The sequence below is a fragment of the Dipodomys spectabilis genome, unplaced genomic scaffold (genome assembly GCF_019054845.1).
Source record: "Dipodomys spectabilis isolate Male_0828 unplaced genomic scaffold, ASM1905484v1 ptg000136l, whole genome shotgun sequence".
NCBI lineage: Eukaryota > Metazoa > Chordata > Mammalia > Rodentia > Heteromyidae > Dipodomys > Dipodomys spectabilis.
In genome coordinates, this window is record NW_024870813.1 from 1007758 (window position 1) to 1028933 (window position 21176).

At 39.8% G+C, this 21176-nt stretch overlaps 1 protein-coding gene across 3 annotated transcripts in view; it reads right to left on the reverse strand.

The window, feature by feature from the left end:
- Positions 1-21176, reverse strand: part of Shld2 (shieldin complex subunit 2) — a 62748-nt gene that overhangs the window by 17562 nt on the left and 24010 nt on the right. The window contains exons 3-7 of one of the 3 annotated variants that reach the window (XM_042690300.1): positions 10693-10789; positions 8611-10094; positions 6283-6390; positions 3844-4038; positions 3296-3430 (exon numbers count right to left, since the gene is read on the reverse strand). In XM_042690300.1, coding sequence (XP_042546234.1) covers positions 3296-3430; positions 3844-4038; positions 6283-6390; positions 8611-10084 — 1912 coding nt within the window. In that variant the 5' untranslated portion in view covers positions 10085-10094; positions 10693-10789. Of the gene's footprint in view, positions 1-3295; positions 3431-3843; positions 4039-6282; positions 6391-8610; positions 10095-10691; positions 10790-21176 lie in introns of all 3 variants that reach the window. The other 2 variants (XM_042690301.1, XM_042690302.1) reach the window with 2 other exon arrangements.

Sequence of the window (21176 nt, forward strand, 5' to 3'; positions counted from 1 at the left end):
AAAATGAGACTTGCCTCTTGAAAGAACAAGCAAAAAAAGAAAGTAGAATCAGTAGCTGGTAAATGTTTTCTGTTTTGTATGTGGTGCCAAGGGAGGAACATGATACACAAAGTGGCTGCCAAGATCACTGCAGCTTTGAAGCTCCTGCTCCATGTCCTCCTGAAGCCCACCAGCATTGCCTGAGTTATATTCCAGTTCTAATGATACGCCCTCAGTGCTCAAGTTTAGTTGTGGGTAGCTACAAAGTCTTTGTATCTGTGTGTGTATGCCTGCATGTGTATGTGTATGTGCATGTGTATATGTATGTATGCATACATGTGCATGTGGGCACACCAGTATTGTGGCTTCAACTCAAGGAGAGTGCTGTCCCTTGGCTCTTTTGCTCAAGACTAGTGCCACTTGAACCACATCTCTATACTTTCCTGCCTGGGCTGGCTTTGAATCACAATCCTCATATCTGAACCTCCTGAGCAGCTAGGATTATAGGTGTCAGCCACCAGAGCCTGGCTTAGCAAATTCTCTTTGCAAGTATAATTTATGTCCCCAGCTTTCTCTCATTAGTACCTAAACTGTGACTAAGGCTTGGTGCAACAAAGCAGGCCAAATTCCTACCAGCAATGCCATGTTTCAAAGAATGTGAACTGGAGGTTTATTATTATTCACCTTTCCTCTGCAAAAAAAAAAAAAAATCAATTCCATTTCCTCTAGTATTCAATCATGTCTGCTTGGGGCCCATTTCTGGCCCATTTTATCTCAGGGTGAGTTCATTGTCCCTGGAAGCAAATAAAACCAGTGGCTGCAGACTGACACAGAGGTGAACACAGAGAATGACTGAGAAAACACTAAATGAATGAACAGAATGCTAACAATATCTGAAAGCACAACCACTTCAAAACTGCTATTTTCTATTTTAAAAACTGTCTTGAGAAAGTGATATGAATTTTAAAACTTAAAAGTGATGATGATGTGGGCTGGGAAGGTGGCTCAGTGGTAGAGTGCTTGCCTTGCATGTCTGAGGCCCTGGGTTCGATTCCTCAGCACCACATAAGCAAAAAGAAAAAAGCTGGAAGTGGCACCGTGGCTCAAGTGGTAGAGCGCTAGCCTTGAGCTGAAGAGCTGAGGGACAGCGCCCAGGCCCAGAGTTCAGGCCCCACAACCGGACCCAAAAAGAAAAAAGAAAAAAAAAAAGTGATGATGATATAAATAAAGGCAAGCCAAATTAACAAATTACATAAATAACAACTGTATCTTAATTTCTGAATGCACAGGTTTTCAATAGTAACGTAAGTATACAGAAAAATAACTACTTAAGAGAATATTCAGAGTAGGTATGGTGCCATGGGCTTTGCCTCAGCTCCAGTCTACCTCTGACCTACCTATCAGCCCAGCATGCACTACATGCATGTTCCCAGCAGAGGCATGCCACTAAGGGATCATGCCCATCTATCATCAATACATGTTTGTCAAATTTCTCAACTGAACAAATACCTGTCATTGACCCTAACATAAAAGTCAAAAGTCAGACTAATCTCAAACCCTATTAATGATTAAGAGGCAATGTGACAGATCCTACCTACAAATAACTAGGAAGGAGGCAGAAGTTTGGAAAGAGACATTAACTCCTTCAGGTAAAATATAATGGGTTGAGTTTTGGGTATGGTGCTGCACAGTGGTAATCCTAGCATTCAAGAGGCTGAAAACAGGAGGACTGTGAATTCTAGGCCAGGCTGTGTTGCATAGTGGGTTCCTTCCAGGTCAGTGTGGATGACATAGTGAGATGCAGTCTCAAAAAAAAAAAAAAAAAAAGTGCCAGGCACCAACAGTGATTCACGGCCTGTAATCCTAGCTAGTCAGAAGACTGAAATATGAGGATTGCATTTTTGGCCAGCCCAGGCAGGAAAGTTTGTGAGGCCTTTATCTCCAACTAAGCAGCAAAAAAACCTATAAAGTGAAGGTGGCTCAAGTGGTAGAGCACCAGCACTGCGCAAAAAAGCCAAATGAGTGTGCAAGCCCCAGTACTGGGGGAGGGGGGAGGGGCTGAAGGGAAAATGTATGTGGGTTATATACTTAACCAAACTATTTCTTGAGGGAAAAAAATAACTTATAGACAACTAATTAAACCATTTTTGACTGTTTACTAAACAATCTCACAATAGCAAAAGACACTAATTTATAGAAACATGAATCTATACATTACAAAATATTGATTTTGTTTCTATTTTTTCTTTTATTCTGCCAGTCATGGGCCTGAACTCCGGGTCTGGGCGCTGTCCCTCAGCTCTTCAGCTCAAGGCTAGCTCTCTATCACTTGAGCCACAGAGCCACTTCCGGCTTTATCTGCCTATGTGGTGCTGAGGAATTGAACCCAGGGCCTCATGCATGCAAGGCAAACACTCTACCACTGAGCCACCTTCCCAGCCCTTGATTGATATTTTAAAGAAAAATGTAATATTAGTCCATATGTGATTTTTTTCTTTTCTTTTTAATTTGTTTAGATACAGTCTAGCTACTATAGTTCAGTCTGACTTTAAAGTCTTGACCCTCCTGCCTCAGCCTCCAGAGTACTGGGATTATAGGTATGTGCCATTGTACCCAGCTTTGAGTCATATTTTAAAAATGACCATCCTTGAGCAAATGTAATAAATATATTCAATGTACATCATGTAAATAGTGAACTATGTAATGTGAGGGTAGGGATGGGAGGGGGAAAATGGGAAACAACAAAGGAAGGGGTGACACTGACCTGAGTTACAATTATGGAATTGTAACCCTTTGTACAGCTACTTAATAATGATAAGAAGAAATCCAACAACAAAAAAAAAGCGCCCTATGACAGCTAACAGCTCATGCCTTTAAAACAAATGGAAAAAAATCTCAAAGACAGTTATTTGTAAACTAATGACTGTAATTTGAAAGTTATGGTAACTCCCTAAGCTATACCTTAAAACCAGAGAACTTTGGCAAAACTAAACTAGAAATAAAATAAAAAAACTGAAGGAGCTTCTCCATAATTAAATTCTAAAGAACATTATTTGAACAAAATAAGACCTTCACTAAGAAGGTAAAGTAGTATACCTGAGATTAAATTTAATCTTTTATTTTGCCACTACTAATTATAGAAGACTTCAGTTACTTTTTTAAATTGCTGTGAATATAAAATTATAACCCAGAAATAGGCAGAATATTTACGGTTACTTTTATTTTGCATGCAATCCAGTGTTCAGATTTTTTGCATCTTAGACTCATTAATCATTTACAAAGTATAAATAGATGAAAGGCTTTTTGGTGTATTTACCTTTTTTCCTTTGAAGTTGAGGGCACCAGGCTGCTCCAGGACCCCATAACACAAGCGTGTAATGTTGCCCTTGGGCCTGTTCCACTGTTAATACGATTTTCCTTTGCTTCTGTCCTCTGTAAGTATACAATGCTTCTGTAAGAGGAAAAAGAAGTACCTTAGTTGGCATTAGGGTACAGGTAACACTGTATCTCAGGAAAAACACAATGATCACTTAATGATACACTAAGATGGTTTGGTACCTTAATTTTTGTTTTGTTTCTTTTGGTGCCAGTTCTGAAGCTTGAACTCAGGGCCTAGGCACTGCCCTAGAGCTTTTCTGCTCAAATTTAGCACTCTTAACATTTGGGTGATGCCTCCACTTCTGGCTTTTTGGTGGTTAACTGGACCTAAGAGTCTCATAGATGTCCTGCCCCAGATGATTTCAAACTGTAATCCTCAGATCTCCAGCCTCCTGAATAGCTAGGATTACAGGCATGAGCCATTGGTGCCTGGTAGGTACCTTAATTTTCATAACCTAAAATTAAAGAGGCAGTCAAAATGCTTACCTGTCAGTATGGTAATATCCACCACTCTTAGCAGAGCATGGACCAGGATATCAGGTTGCAGCTGTGCCAATTCCACAAACTCTATAGTGTTCACTCTCTGAGGTCGCCTGGGAGGAAGATCTCTGAGATATGAGTACTGTAAACTCACATATGCCAGTAGGTCCTGAAGCACAACACTGCCAACTGTACTGAAATCTAAGGAAGAAAGTACACACAAACAAAATGGCAGCATGGTACTTTCTTGACAACTGCCTATTTTCTTAGAACTGTATTTTATGTTGCATGATTAGATGTTAAACAGGACTTCATTTCTACAAAACATGCAGCTTTTTGAGTTACTGCAGAACCAAAACTAAAAGCTGATACATATATATTATTTATTTATTTATTTATATTTATTTTGTCAGTCATGGGCTTTAATTCTGGGCCTGGGCACTGTCCCTCAGCTCTTCAGCTCAAGGCTAGTACTCTACCACTTGAGCCACAGCACCACTTCCAGTTTTTTTGTGGTTTACTAGAGATAAGAGTCTCATGGACTTTCTTGCCTGGGCTGGCTTTGAACCGTGATCCTCATATCTCAGCCTCCTAAGTAGCTAGGATTACAGGCATGAACCATCAGCACCGGGCTAAAGGCTGGTATTTTTAAGCAATGGAAACAGAATTATTTACCATCTCCCAAAGTTTTGTTTTGTTACTTTACTTCTTTATGTGGCTATATATATTTCTCTCCTATTAATAAACCAATTATCTTTTATTAAATTTTTAAAATGTGATTTTACGTACATGTACCAAGGAGTTTCAATTCAACAGGTCAGATTAGGCATGAGACAATGCCTCTTGATCAAAGTCCTTTCATCCTTCTCCCCTATTTTTCCCAATCTCATCCATATATATTCATTGTATAGTTCAACGTATATATAAAATATATATTGAATCTAGTGACTCTTCCTTTCTCCATCTGTCCCCCCTCCCCTTGCCCTTCTCCCCTTCAATAAAACATGTGTCAGCTTCCTAGTATTCATGTTATTAAATGGTTGGTTAGTTGTTCAGAGGAGTCACTCCATTGGACTCCTGTCCTAAGTATACCATCTTTAGTCAATTCGTTTGTATACATATGCATTTATCCCTCTATGTTTTCATATATGTTTATAATTTAGATCTAACTCCACGTATGAGAGAAAACATTCACTGTTTGCCTCTCTGAGCCTGACTTACTTCACATAACATAATTTTTCTAGGTCCATCTATTTCCCTGCGGAAAACATAATGTTATTAGTTCTGATAGATGAGTAATATTCCATTGTCTAAATATACCACATTTTCTTGATCTATTCATTTATTGTAGGGCATCTGAGCTGCTTCCATAGCTTGGCTACTTGGAATAGAGCAGCAATGAACATGGATATGCAAGTGTCTTTACTGTACCAATATTCTAGACAGATGCCCAAGAGTAGTATTACTGGATCATAGGGTGGTTTTGAACTCAGGGTCCCATGCTTGCTAGACTAGCAGTCTACCACTTGCGCCATTCCCTCCACCCATGGATTTTTATGTTTAGTTTGTTGAGGAATCTTTAGACTGTCTTCAGAGTGGTTTCACTAGTCTATACCAACAGTTTAATAGGGTTCCTTTCCCCTACTTCTCTGCCAGCATTTGTGGTTGTTCATATTCTTGATGATGGTCAATCTGACTATGGTGAGATGAAATTTCAGTTTTGTTTGATTTGCATATTTGTGGCCAGAGGTGTTTAGCATTCCCTCATATGTTTATTGGCCATCCTTACTAATAAACCAATTTTTTTTTACTCCATTACCCTTTTTATTTTTTTGTGCCAGTCCAAGGGTGTGAACTCAGGGCCTGGGCACTGTCTCTGAACTTTTGTGCTCAAGGCTAACACTCCACCACATGAGCCACAGATCTATCTCTAGCCTTTTGGTGTTTATTGGAAATAAGAGCCTCACAGACTTTCCTGCTGGGCTGGTTTTGAACCATAATCTTCAGATCTCAAGCCTCCTGAGTAGTATTACAAATGTGTCAGATCAGCATGTGGCTCTTAACTCCATTGCTTTTTAACTTCCTTACCACCTTGTATCCCATTGGTTCCTCAGTTCCTAGAGTCTTACTGGTCCTGTCTTACCCAAATATCTTGACCATTGTCACTCTCTTATAAGCTGCTTGGTACCACATGTGAAATACTCTATGAGCCACCTGGCTGGCTTTCCACGAACATGCCCTGCTCCCTTCCAGGCTGAGGCCACCTGGCTGGTTCTCCCTACACTTGCCCTGCTTTCTCCTAGCATCTGTTAAGAATCAAAATTCACAACCCAAAGGCTGTGCATATGTTAAAGTGAAAAAAACCATAAATTGAAGTGTAATAAATTTGGTAGCACCTGTACTTTCAGTATTAAGAAATTAATACATTCAAAATATATGTCTTACATTTTTCAGGCTGGACAGATGAATAATTCCCAAGATTCAATAACTGACTGGTAAATGTTGACTGGAGTACTGTCTCACCAATCCATTGATCCTCTTTAGTAGTAATATCTAGAGGGGGAGAAAAATTGTGATCATGCCTTATTTCAGTCTGTGGTTAACTGACCTACCATGGTTTGAAGCCAGCCCAGGCAGGAAAGTCTATGAAACACTTAACCCTCATTAAACTACCAAAAAAGCCAGAAATGGGGCTTTGGCTCAAATGGTAGAGCACTAGCCTCAAGTAAACAAAGCTCAGGAATAGCACCTAGGCCCCAGGTTGAAGCCCCAGGAACAGTACAAAAAAACTTTAATGGTATTGTGCTCACTGCTCTACAGAAAAAGTTTCCTTTACTTAAGGCAATTGAGCTAAAGGCTTTGTTTTTGGTGTTGGTACTGGGGTTTGAACTCAAGGCCCTGTGTTCTAGTATGGCTTTCTACTTAAGGCTGGTACTCTACTAGAAATTAATACATTCAAAATGTGTCTTACCTTCTTCAAGCTTGGCAGATAAATAATTCCTATAGTTCCACTTCTAGATTTTAGCTGGTTAATTGAAAAGAGTTTCACAGACTTTTCTGCCCAGGCTGACTTTGAACTGCAATCCTCAGATTGCAGCCTTCTGAGCAGCTACAATTACAGGTATGAGCCACCATCACCAATATCTAAAGAATATTTCTGATAAATTAAATCTTCTGTTTCTTAAATACTGTGGTTTCCTTCTTTTGAAGCTAATGAAACTTGTATCTACCTCTTGTCCATTACATCCTTTCTTAGACAGGTTATTAAGCTTAATCAGTTTCCTCCTGGCATTAATACACTGTGTATTGACTTTTTTTTTTTTTTTGTCAGTCATGGGGCTTGAACTCGGCATGGGCACTGGCCCTCAGCTCTTCAGCTCAAGGTGAATGCTCTACCACTTGAGCCACAGCACCACTTCCTGTTTTCTGGTGGTTTATTGGAGATAAGAGTCTCATGACTTTCTTGCCCAGGCTGGCTTTGAACTGTGATCCTCAGATATTAGCCTCCTGAGTAGCTAGGATTAGAGGCATGAGCCACCAGCACCTGACTCTGTGTACTGATTTTAACCTACATAGAACATATAACAAAATCCTAGATTTCTTTCTTTCTTTTTTTTTTTTTTTGGTCGGTTGTGTGGCTTGAACTCTAGGCCTGGGCACCATCCCTACACTCTTCAGCTCAAGGCAAGCGCTCTACCTCTTGAGCCACAGCGCCACTTCCTGTTTTCTAGTAGTTTATTAGAGATTAGAGTCTCACAGACTTTCCTGCCCGGGCTGGCTTTGAACCATGAGCCTCAGATCTAAGCCTCCTGAGTAGCTAGGATTATAGGCGTGAGCCACCGGCGCCCAGCTAGATTTCTTATGATAGGTGAAAAAGCAGGATAGAAATTATGTATATAACTAGATGAGCATAGATTCTGGAGTCTAGGTGTAATTATGGCTTTGCCCTTTCCTATAAGTATGACTTTTCTTAAGCCTCAATTTTCTCAACTGAAAAATGGAGATCATAAACAGGATCTTCCTCATACAGTTTTTACCTGTTTCTTCAGTAAGAGCACAATACAACAGCATTACCAGCAATAGCAAAGCAGTACCACTGTCCATCATATGACTGTTAACATAAAGTGAAGGGCTAATAATATGACATGTAGACAAAAATCATAAGGCAATGGAGAGGAGACCAATAATATGACTCAAACAGTTAGATGGCGAATGAGAAATAGGAACAATCAAAGAAGGCTTCATAGAGGAGAGAGTGAGTGGAAAGGTAGGATCAAAGTAAGGAGAGAATAATAAAAATAAATAAATAAATAACAAATGAGAAGTAATAATAAAAGAGAGGTTCAGAAATAGCAACACGTAGGATACTCAGATAAGGAGACAAACATAGATGCTATTAGGCACCAGTCATGCTGAATCCAGTGAAGGCAAATGGTACAGACAGTCCTCAAAGACTTAAAAGTGAGAGACAACAAATCAAACTCCAGCTTTGCTGAGCCTTGCTGGTTCATACCTGTAATCCTAGCTACTTAAGATGCTGAGATCTGAGGACCTAGTTCTAAGCCAGCCCTGTGAGATTATACAAGTAAAGCATCAAAAAGCCCAAAGTGGAGTTGTGGCTCAAGAGGTAGAGTACTAAACTTGAGGAAAAATGCTTGCCAACGGACAGTCCCCATATGAGTCCAAGCCCCAACACCAATACAAAAAAAAAAAAAAGAAGAAGACGAAACAGCTTTATGAAATAAGATGACACCACTACCTCGATGATCTCACCTGTCAGTAAAATTATATCTCCAAGAAATACTGTAAGTGCCCAAAATGCTGCAGTCCTCCACAACTCAACCCTCTTCTTAATTTCTGATTGGTCAATTACTTCAATTGTTGACAAAGGCACTTTTGAACCAGAATTTGGTCCAGATTTTATGTTTATTTCTTTCACATGACATGGAGCTAGCACCATAACTAAACAATTATACTTCTGACTTTTAGAATCACAATTTTTGATTAATGTTATTTTTTTAATATTCGTAAGTGCAGACACATTCCTTTGACACGTTGCCCCAGCTGCCTCTCCTGCATTAGAACCTAACTTCTGCTTCTTAGGCACTGGGAGTACTTTAGACCGAGCACTGGGGTGGTCCAATTTATCTTTAGAAGTCCATTTTTGTTCAGTAGCACTTTGATGGGAAGCATTTAGTTGGGAACACAGGAACCCTGAGCTACACAGCTCAATGTGTATCTCATTCGGTGGCAGCTCATCATCAGAACTGTAAAGTTCTTCAGATCCCAAATTTTCTTTCAGACCTTTTGCAGGACTGATGTGAACGAGGCTATTTTTTGTTTCAGGACAAACACGGCTTAGAAGTTCTCCAGAACAGGCTTGGTTCTGCCTATGTTCACATCCTTCTGTAAAACCATTTGGCTGAATCAGATTAGTTGCGGTTGTTCCTAAGTCCCCAGGACCTGGTTTTGATTCAATCTGCATCTTTATGATGCCTTTATTTATAGTCTCTTTGCCTGTATCCTTCTTTTGAGCTAAAAAAGCAACCTGACTAGAGGTCAATATACTGAGGAACTCCGTGTCAGTAGATACTCCTGGATTGGAGGTTTTCTTGACTGCTCCTTCAGACCATGTCCCAGGCTGGTTTTGTATTCCATGGTGTTCTGTTGGCACACTCTTTGTTTCTGTAGTTTCTGGCTCTATGTTAATCTGTTCAGTACCACAGGCCAAATCCAACATAGCTGCACATTTATGATTTAACTGAAAGGAATTTGTTTGAAAGTTTTGGCCACATATGTTTGACTGATTTGGGGGCTGTTCACCTATAATGTTCTTATTTTTACAGTGAAGCTCTTGAAATATTTCTTCTTCAGGTAGATGCTGAACGATGCTTTTAAATCCACAAGCCTCATCACTCGGGCCCAAGGGGGGACTTTCCTGGGATTTTATGTTCTGTGTGCAATGTAGACGGTCATCTTTCAACAGAACAGATCTATACACAGAGGTCTCTAAAAGATGGCCACTAAGAAGGCTTGGAAGTCCTGCAGCTTCCAGGTTATGACTATTTCTCAGGTCTTGGAGCTCATGGTTTTCAGTCAGATGGAAAGAATCCTGATTGTATAAAAGCTGCATTTCCTTCCAGGGGGCAGCAGTGGGCTTTGAGGAAGTTGTTCCTTGGGATACCGTCATATTCAGTGGAACAACTGGAGCACCCCAAAAAATGTGGACTTGAGATCTTCCACTCATAATTTCTGTTGCAAATTTAAAAGTACAAAATTACTTTTTGTCAGACTTACATATTTTTTTACCAAAATAATTTACCCAAATAAAATATAGTGAATAAAAATATAATTAATAGAGGTGGTTTCTTTTGAAATTCCACTTGGTTATAAAATTCATAAATACACAAGAAATCATCATTGAAATATGATACATATAAATCAAAATAGTCATCAAAAATCTTCATCTAAAGACTCTCAGAGAAATAAAGCTAAGTATTAAACAAATACAATTTTAATATGAGCCGGGCGCCGGTGGCTCATATCTATAATCCTAGCTACTCAGGAGGCTGAGATCTGAGGATCGCAGTAAAGCCAGCCTGGGCAGGAAAGTCCATGAAACTCTTATCTCCAATAAGCCACCAGAAAACCAGAAGTGGCACTGTGGCTCAAGTGGTATAACACTAGCCTTGAACTGAGGAGCTGAGGGACAGTGCTCAGGCCCAGAGTTCAAGTCCCACAACCGACCCACCCCTCAAAAAAAATTTTAGTACACTTATTTGTTATATTGAAAAAGTTTTTCACTGAAATAATAATTCAGCTTAAAGCATTCATTTCATTGTATGACAAGTTACCTGTTCTTTTTAGTGCATAGATTATTTCTGTAAGTTCTGGGATCCTTTTTCCTTCAACTGTGAACTCAACTCCCCCAAACCAAAATAGAAGGCTCTAACTAGAAGGCAAAGAATATAAAAAAGTGAAGTTTTCTTTAAAATGCATATGTGAGTATATGTTCTATTTTCAATCTGTTCATACAATTAATAATTGTATCTATATTTATCTTCTTTCCTAATATCTGGCTAGTAATCATTTTATAACATATAGAAAAAGAGAACTTTATTACCACTCAAGCTTCTCATTAGCTGTGGCATTTGATGTAACTAAATCTAAGTAAACATCTTATTTACTGAGATAAAGAAAAGAATCATACCAAAGTCAGGCATGGGAAGCTCATACCTATAATACTAACTGATAGATCTAAGGATTGTGGTTTGAAGCAAGCTAGGATGAAGCTCTAATCTCTAATTAACCACAAAGCCTGAAGTGAATCTGCTGTGGCTCAAGTGCAAAAAAGCTTAAGGGACAGTTCCAAGGCTGAGTTCAAACCCTAGTACCAGCACAGAAAGAAAGGGAGGAAAAAGGAGAGAAAGGGGGTTGGAGCGGGGGAGGGGGAAAAGAGGAAAGGGGGGCAAGAAAGGAAGGAAGAAAGGAAGGAAGGAAGAGAGGGAGGGAGGGAGCGAGGGAAGAAGAAAGAGAAAAAGGAAGGGAGGGAGGGAGGAAAAGAGAATGCAAGAGATACATGATTGGAGATAAGAGTCTCACAGACTTGGGGCTGGGAAGGTGGCTCAGTGGTAGAGTGCTTGCCTTGCATGCATGAAGCCCTGGGTTCGATTCCTCAGCACCACATAAGCAGAAAAAGCCGGAAGTGGCACTGTGGCTCAACTGGTAGAGCGCTAGCTTTGAGCTGAAGAGCTGAGGGACAACACCCAGGCCCAGAATTCAGGCCCCACGACCGACAAAAAAAAAAAAAAAAGAGTTTCGCAGACTTTCCTGCCCAGGCTGGCTTCAAACTGGGATTCTCAGATCTTGGCTTCCAGAGTAGGTAGGATTACAGGTGTGAGCCCCTGGCACTCAACATCATGGATAAATTTTTAAACTATATCTACATTCTAAGTTTTTTGTTGTGATAATTAATTTGTATTATTTTAACAAGGTCAATCTCTTTTGTTTGATAATTCAGGCAATTCTTGACTAACCTTCAACTCAAATATAACATCAAAGCCATATAGAACAATGTCCTCTAGCTAAGATTTTGGTATCAGAGTACAGTGACGCAGCTGCTACAGTATTAGCAACTAAAATAGACATATAGTAAGTTTCAAACTGCTTATACTAATGAATTATTGGGGAGACAAATTTGTATTAAGTTTAGGTTTCACATCAGGACTCACTGAAAGTCAAAGATCCAAGCATCTGTAATTACTACATACCAACTCTCATAGAAAGAACAACCCAAAGCCAAGCGTCGGTGCTCACGCCTGTAATCCTAGCCATTCAGGAGGCTGAGATCTGAGACTGCAGTTCAAAGCCAGTCCAGGCAGGAAAGTCTGTGAGACTCTTATCTCCAGTTCACCACCAGAAAACCAGAAGTGGTGCTATGGCTCAAGTAGTAGAGCACTAGCCTTGAGCTGAAGAGCTCAGGGCCAGCTCCCAGGCCCAGAGTTCAAGCTCCACTACATTACTATTTAAATACCATTACTAGATATGCCACTAGGAGGCCCCCAAATAGCATAGCAAAAGCCTTCAAATTCAAATTAGGTTTCAAAACCAAGGAGGAATCAGGGCTGGTGGCTCAGGCCTGTAATCCTAGCTACTCAGGAGGCTGAGATCTGAGGATTGAGGTTCAAAGTCAGCTCAGACAGGAAAGCCCATGAGATTCTTATCTACAATTCACCACCACCATCACCACCACCACCACCACCACCACCACCACCACCACCACCACCACCACAACTCCCAAACAAAGCAAAACAAAAAAACAAAAGTGGAATTGTGGCTCAAATTGGTAGAGTGCTAGCCTTGAGTGAAAGAAGTCAGGGACAGTACCCAGCAGCCTGAGTTCAAGTCCCATGACTGACCAAAAAAGAAAATTCATTAAACCATTAACTTGGTTTATTTTAAAAAATAAACCAAGGATGAGCCAGGCACCAATGGCTCAGACCTGTAATCATAGCTACTCAGTAGGCTAAGATCTGAGGATCATGGTTCAAAACTAGCTCAGGCAGGGAAGTACATAAGACTCTTATCTCCAATAAACCAGCAGAAAACCAGAAATGGAGCTGTGGGTCAAGTGATAGAATGCCTGCCTTAAGTGAAAAAGCTAAGGGAGAGCAGCCACAGTTCAAACCTGCACAAGAAAAAACAAACAAAAGAAAAAACCAAGGGAAGGAGGAAGGAAGAAACAAATGATCATAATGTAGGAATATTTAGCTATAAGCAACCCACATGCATACAATTAACCATGTAATGAGCTAAATCAAGGAAGTCTGGGTTTCTTCTCCAATAGTTTCATCCCGATAGCCTTAAACCTTTAAAAATGAAGTAAAAAAAAGAACTTCTCCTGGGTGGTTTCTTTGTTCTCTTTCTCATGTTTGTTCAACAAACTTAAACATACCTTCTGTTCCTGAATTTTGCTCTAATATTTTCAGTAATGCAAACTAATAGGAAAACCCAAAGATCAGACAACTTTCGGTCCTCATCAATTTGCAACATTTACAACTGTTTATCAATCTTTTCCTTAGTCCTTCTATTCTTATTGAATCTGTGAGACCACCAAAATGGGATTATTTGAAGATTTAAAAGACAGATATTTATTGTTTCTTTTTCATTCAATCATTCACAAAACAAACACATAAGATTATTTGTGGGCATTCTGGGAATTCACCCCTAACCAGGAGTTCATAATCTAATGAGGGCCATAGAGTGGTAACTAGAAAATAATGATTCAGAGCTTAAAAGCAAAGGTGTCACTAGAAAGGGAAAGCCTGAGACAATATGGTTTTGTCTGCTCTATACCTGCTTTCTTCATGGGCTCTTAGGACTATGGCTAATCATAAAACTTTGGCACTGAGTGATCCATATTGCCCAGCCCAACAAAGGCTTAAGGAAGCTGCCCTAATTGGGTTAGCCAAGGGTCAGGCCTGCTGCAGTAATCTCCAAGATGTGTAAAAAGACTGTAAGACTCTCTCTGCTTGTGGCCCTCCCCCCATTTTCTTCTAAATGTGTTGAAGTCAGGCTCACTTCCTATATCTATTAACAATAATGAAGTCCAATTGCCAAGTTAAGTATTCATAGTACTTCTCCACTCTTAGAACACCATTCTTTCCTAGCCATCCTTTCTACTGTTCTGGTTTTTCTCTTTCTCTTCCTCCTTGGGTCATCTCTTCATTTCACACATATCTAGAGATTTGTATCGAATCCCATTTGTTTTGTAGTGTGGATGTGAGACCACTCAGTCCTCAGTGAAAATGTAAAAGTTTTTATTGAGTGAAAAGTGTTGATGTGCCAGGACCTATACCTGGAGTCAGGAATTTCAGGAAGTGGCCCAGAGTACCAGCGCACATTGGCTTTTAAGCATTTTGGGCTAGGGCAGGGAAAGGGGGAGGTTGGGTGTTGGTTTTAGCCAATGGTTGTTACAAGAAATTTGCACCTTAAGTTTAAATTTTCCACCAAGGTTTTGCTGGTAGGAGGCAGAGAAAAAGAACAAAAGGTGGTGATGGTTCAGCTGGGTTAGGGCTGGCATTGTTCAGAAAACAGCAGAAGCAGAGTTACAGAGTTACAGTTACTAGCTAAAATAGCTAGTTACCAGGGAAGTCTTATCTACAGAATGCACAGTAACATATATATCAAAATAATTCATTATCCATTTTATGCAAACCAAGTCAAATACTATATTCCATCCTTACTTCCTCCATCATATCAGTTCAACTACCCCATACCCAATATGCTTTCCAAATTGGTACTGAAAGCTCTCTCCCCACTTCAGACCTGCATTTTTTTTCTTTTTCTTTTTTCTCTCTTTTTTTTTTCTTGCCAGTCCTGGGGCTTGAACTCAGGGCCTGGCTAGCACCCTACCACTTACCACAGCACCACTTCTGGCTTTTTCTGTTTATGTGGTACTGAGGAATCGAACCCGGGGCTTCATGCATGCTAGGCAAACACTCTACCACTAAGTCACATTCCCAGCCCTAGGCCTATATTTCTAGCCTCAGTACATTTGATATTATCATGAAAGAATCAAAGACAAGCTTTAAAGCCTTCCTTAGCTTCTGGGCAAGATGGCAGAGCACCCATAACACAAAGCAGTTTTGAGATTTCACAGGAATCTAATCTCCCAGGATGACAAATGTTTGATAGAAATCAAGATTCAGTAAAGCACATAAATTTTTACTACATAACAGCTATTATCCTCCATAAACACCTGTGTATGGGACTCCCAGCCATCCAAAAAATTAACTAGAAAAAAACCCTTGATTGTTCAAAAATGTGTAATTAAAATATTTATACCAAAGGTTGCTGCTCCTACGCACTTATAAGAGGTACAAGTGTGTGTCAGGGATATAGAGGGCTGAGAACAGGGAAAACATTTATCATAGCAAGAGTTAAGTCACTGACAACTGATGAGTTTCAAAGATTCTAGGATACGTTTTGGGTGTGCACAGAGAAGGTTAAAGCTCATCACGATACCAGACAAAACCTGCGAGTACATATCCATTAGCACAGTTAATAATTATACAGTTTCTCAATCTGCAGAAGGCCACCACTCAGAAAGACCAATACAACCATCATCCTTTATCTTTAGAATGGTCAGAGTCTGACGAATGGGTAAAAGATTTATAAAACAGGATGAACTGTATCAGCACGTTTTGTCTTTGCCCAACACTAACAACAACAACCAAAAAACACTTGTTCCAAACTACCTGTGACTAAAAGAGAGTGCTTTTTTCCATATCAAAACCAACAAAAAAATCTTCTATAGATTACAATTACTATGAACCTTTTTCATGTGCCTTTCACAGACTAAACAATCAGAGTATTACTCAACAGCATCAATAACAAAATCAAGAGGAGTCAGTGAGGGATGGTAACTAAATGCACAAGTTTTAGAATAAGAGAGATGTGAGGTCATTGTCTTCTCAAACTGGCTTCTATCCATAATCCTCAAACCTCATCTTCTGAATTAGCTAGGATTATAGGTATGAGCCACTGGTGCCCAACTCCTACCCTGAAATTTATTAAACATGCAAACTGAAAAATGTTGAACCAGGTGACAGTATTACAAGGTTCATATGCTACTTCTTTGTATATCTAAAAACACAATAGTATCAAAGGAGAATTATGCTTTCTTGTCTGTTGAGAATAACATCCATTCCTAGTTCCCAGTATTAAGTCAGAGCACACAGTAATTACTCAATGAACATTAGCTTTTTATGGTTTTAAACAGAGAACTCTATGCACATTCCTGGTGGTACACAGACCCACTATACTTCTCCTATGTGCTTTTTATAATGTGGTAATGATAAAATGGAAATAATTTTCTATTTTGCTTTAATCCACTTTTAGCCACTTTTCTGTACCAATTTACAATCTTCTTAATCATTTTAACATTACCTTAATATCTGAATTATAAATCTAAGTTTGGTAAGTTATCTCTAATACACCAACTTATTTATAAAAGTGCATTTAGTATTACCCCATTTTGTCTTATAAACACTCTTAGGCATGTAATTGCTAAAACTTTTATGGCTTCTAATATGTATTATATATTGTTGGTTGCAAAAGAATGGAACCATTTATAATGCTATCAACAGTGCCTGAGGGTACTCGTCTTTCCACAACTTAGCTAGTATCTTAAAGGGTAATTTTGCCAATAAGGGTACTGAGGAACTCCTCCTACTATCCCCATGCTCTGTCAGTCATAGGGCTTGAACTCAGGATCTGCGCATTGTCCCTGAGCTTTTTTGCTCAAGGCTAGTGCTCTGCCACTTTGAGCCACAGCTCCACTTGCAGTTTTCTGGCAGTTAATTAGAGATAAGAGTCTCGCAGACTTCCCTGCCTGGATTAACTTTCAAGCTCATTTCTCAGATCTCAGCCTCCTGAGTAGCTAGGATTACTGGCTGGTGAGCCACTGGTGCATGGCTTGCTTTATTTCTCTTGGCTCACCAATAGGGTGACCACACATTCTGACTTGTCCTCAACAATCCTAGGTAAAGCATGCTACCCATGTGCGGGCTTTCTCTTTCACTCTCACAGGTGCCTCTGTTAGAAACAGGTTATACATAGTGACTATGCATTCGACTTCTGAAGAGTCTCCCTATTTTCTTTAAAACAGTATCAGAAACAGGAACAAGCTAAACAGTTAAGTGTTCTGATCAGTTTTCCTGTTAAATTTTTAAATAAGGGCTGGGAGCTTAGTTGAAATAGGAGAGAAGTTGCCATGGGTTTAATCATCACTACTGAAATTTAAAAAATTAAATAAATGAGACTAAACTGTATCTAGCAATTAATAATACAATTTGAGAATGTAAATACAGACAGGAAGGAAAATAGCCAATGTTTGGTAACTAAGGGGAAATGAGCCAGACTGGCAGGTGTGGGCAATGAAGCAGCAGACAATGGAATAGATCTCTTACTAGAAAATGTCTTAGACACACATCCAAGGATCAACTTGTCCATAGTCACCCATCTCAGAGAAGATGAGAGGGAAAACCCTAAAACATCACACTTTACCCCAGTCCTCCAACTACACAGCACCCAAAGGTCTGCCCCTTTAAGACTAGAAATCACAATCTCATAGTTGGGTGCTGGGGTTAAGCCTGCTCTCACCTCCACTCTTCCCTCACCCAGCCTTATTTATTGCTTTTAAAGGAAGTATAATTAAACACTCAGTAAAATGCATAGGACTTAAGAGTTCAATCTAATGACTATTAAAAACCATTCTCTTCCCAGGTCAAAACACAACACAGAGTAGCTCTTGGTCCTCTGGAATCCCTCACCACCCTTCACCTCACAGTCTTTTCTTTTTCTTCTTTTCCTTTTTTTTTTTTTTTGAAGGTCTTGGGGCTTGAACTCAGGGCCTCGGCACTGTCCCTGAACTTCTTTGGCTCAGGCTAGCACCAAACCACTTGAGCGACAGTGCCACTTCTGGCTTTTTCTTTATTTTTTTTTTTCTGTCGTGGGGCTTGAACTCTAGACCTGCGTGCCATCCCTCAGCTCTTCAGCACAATGTTAGTGCTCTACCACTTGAGCCACAGAACCACTTCCAGTTTTCTGAACGGTTTAATGGAGATAAGAGTCTCACTGACTTTCCTGCCCGGGCTGGCTTTGAAACTCGATCCTCAGATACCATCCTCCTGAGCAGCTAGGATTACAGGTGTGAGCCACCAGTGCAGGGCAACTTCTGGCTCTTTCTAGATGGGTACTAAGGAATCTGAACCCAGGGCTTCATGCATACTAGGGAAGCACTCTACCACTAAGCCACATTCCTAGCCCCTCATAACTATTTTCTGATGTGTGTAAGTGTAGAATAGTTTTGCCATTTTTTGGATTCCACATAAGTCATGTAGCATATGATTACTAATATTTATTTTTCTAAATACATGGTTTTATGATTTATCTGTATCAGCAGATTTTTGGGGGGGAGGAGTTTTAGCAAGGATTTATTGTAGTATAACAAGGTTATAGTATGGAGAAACAGAAAAAGAGAGAAACATTTTCTATTGCCAATACAGGAAATAAGTTAAAGACTTTTAGTTCAATATTTTCAATACTTAGTAGCAACTGTTTGTAGGAATATAGTTTATTTTTTTCCAATTTCTTTTAATTTTGCATAAGACTCCTAATATTTTGTTTTCTATGATACTGGGGTTTAAACTCAGTGCCTCTATCATTTAGGCCACACCTCCAATTCTATAAACATTCTGTGTGTGACACAGAGTGGTAAAGTGCTTATGTGGCATATGTGAGTCCCTGGGTTCAATCCCCAGCAACATACATATACATATACACAGAATAAACGAATTCTTTGATATTCCTCCATTTAAGGGAGTAGGGCTATAGGGTTGGGATGTAGCACAAGTGGCTAGGAGCTTGCCTAGCAAGTATATGGAGCTCAGCTGAAAACCCTTGGGGGGAGGAGAGAAAGAGAAGAGCGAGAGAGGGGACCATGTCTACAGTTCCTCTACTCAGGAGGCTAAATAAGGCAAGAATCAGGGGCTGGAAGGGTGGGGGAAGGTGGTCCCTTGAACCTAAGAGTTTCAAGCCAGGCTAGGAATCAAGGCAAGATCTTGACTCAAAAGAGTAGGGGAAACGAATTCTTCTACCCTACCCTTGAGTAACACGTAGATTATAGCACAATAAGGTGTAACTTGAAGTACTGCAGCTTCCTCCCTGCTCTCACTCTTTGGTCATTCAGCCTGAGGGAAGCCAGCTGCCAAGTCCTAAGGGCGCTGGAGCAGCACTACAGGCAGGTTCACTGGGTGCAGAACCAGGTTCTCCAGCCAATGCCAGTGAAGTTATTGCTCCAGCTCAGCGGTGGGACATGACCGCTTCACACCGGGATTCTCTAGCCCCAGTCCAGCCTTTAGACGACTGCCCTCGCTAACATCTGGATACAAACTCCTTAAGAGACCTTGAACTTGAATTATCTGGCTAATCTCCTTCTGACATCTCCACAAAGTTTAAGGTAATACATACTGCTGCTTTAAGCCACCAAGTATTGGGTTTTTTTGTTATACAGCAAGAGGGAACACGGAGTTCTCACAGTTTTTGCTTTTGCATTTTAGGTATATGATCCTCCACTGCACTAATTTCTCTGTGTGGATCCAATAAAAGGGAAATTCACTGTTTCCTATGTACATAGAGATTTATGGTGAATTTTTCTTTCTCCAGTTGGGTTAGCTTGGCACTGGAGTAGCAAATATGTGAGTCTGTTTCTGAGCTCTCTATCGTGTTCCACTTTGATCAAGATGAGACTGTCGTATCTACAGTACCTTTAAAGAAAATCTTGACATCAGGAAATAAAACACTGTCATTTCTCAAAACTATTTGGCCATTCTTAGTCCTTTGCATTTTGATCAATTTATAGGGCCAGCTTGTCTTATTTCTTTGAACAAAGTCTGTTATGAATAAGACTAGGAGAAAATACAATGGCTTATACATAATAAATAGTTTTGCTTGGCTTGAAACTAATTAAATACAAGAGAGCTATTGTATTTTATAAAAGCAAAGCTATTTTTATGGGAGATAAGGAGGCTTGAAGCTTTAAAAACAAAAGAGAGCCTGGTACCAGTGGCTCATGCCTGTAATTCTAGCTACTCAGGAGGCTGAGATCCAAGGATGAAGGTTCAAAGCCAGCAAGAAAGTCTATGAGACTCCTATCTCCAATTAACCAGCTAAAAAATCAGAAATGGAGGTGTGGCTCAAGTTATAAAGTGCCACCCTGGAGAGAAAAGGCTAAGGGACAGAGACCATGCTCTGAGTTCAGACCTCAGAACTAACAGGAGGAAAAAAAAAAAAAAGAAAGTTAAGTATTTGAGGATTTCCCTGGGACATAAAATTAAACTTGGCAGCTAAATCTGACCATTAGAAACTATGCCTAACAAAACAATCAGTGCAAGTTATTTATGGACATTCCAATCAACCAGAAGCATGGGGTATACCTACAAACCACTCAGGCTTTATCTTACACTTTATAGTTGCTGTCATCAATCATTCACTCTTACTAAGCAAGTTAGCAATTTAAATAAGAAACTTTGTAACAACTATAGATTAACTCAATGCTGAGGCAGCACCATGTTGCTTTCAATAGGAAAGGTCTCAATTCACACTTAATGTTGTTCTTCAAGATTAGTTATGCATTGCTACAAATTTGAGGAACATTTTTCCAAAGAAACAGAATTGTGAAACAAAGTTAAAATCTCAGACAATAAACAAAGGCCAATTTAATCCATAAAGTCCCTAAAACCCACAGAAAATAAAAGGAACACATTTAGGCAACTTTCAATTACTTTTATTTTTATGCCAATACTGAGGGCCTGAACTTAGTGCTACATGTTTACCCTTAGCGTTTTCACTCAAAGTTAGTGCTCTACCATTTGAAGCACACGTCCACTTCTGGCTTTTAGATGGTTAATTGGAGATAGGAGTTTCTTAGACTTTTCTGCCCAGGCTGGCTTTGAATTGAGATACTCAGATCTCAGCCTTCTGAATAACTAGGATTCTCATTACTGCCCTAACTTCATTCCTTTTATCATTACATTAAATAAAAACAGCAGTCACCAACATTTTTCTTTCGGTCATGTTTCCTATTGCAGTTTCTGTATAATCCTAGTTAGTACAAAAGTTATTAACTGTACACTTACTATGGCCATAATGATCTCCCCCCCCCAAAAAAAATTGACTGACTTACTTTCAGCTGGACCCAGGTGGCTCATTCCTGTAACCTAGATATTCAGGAGGCTGAAATATGAGAATCCAGGTTCAAAGCCAGCCTTGGCAAA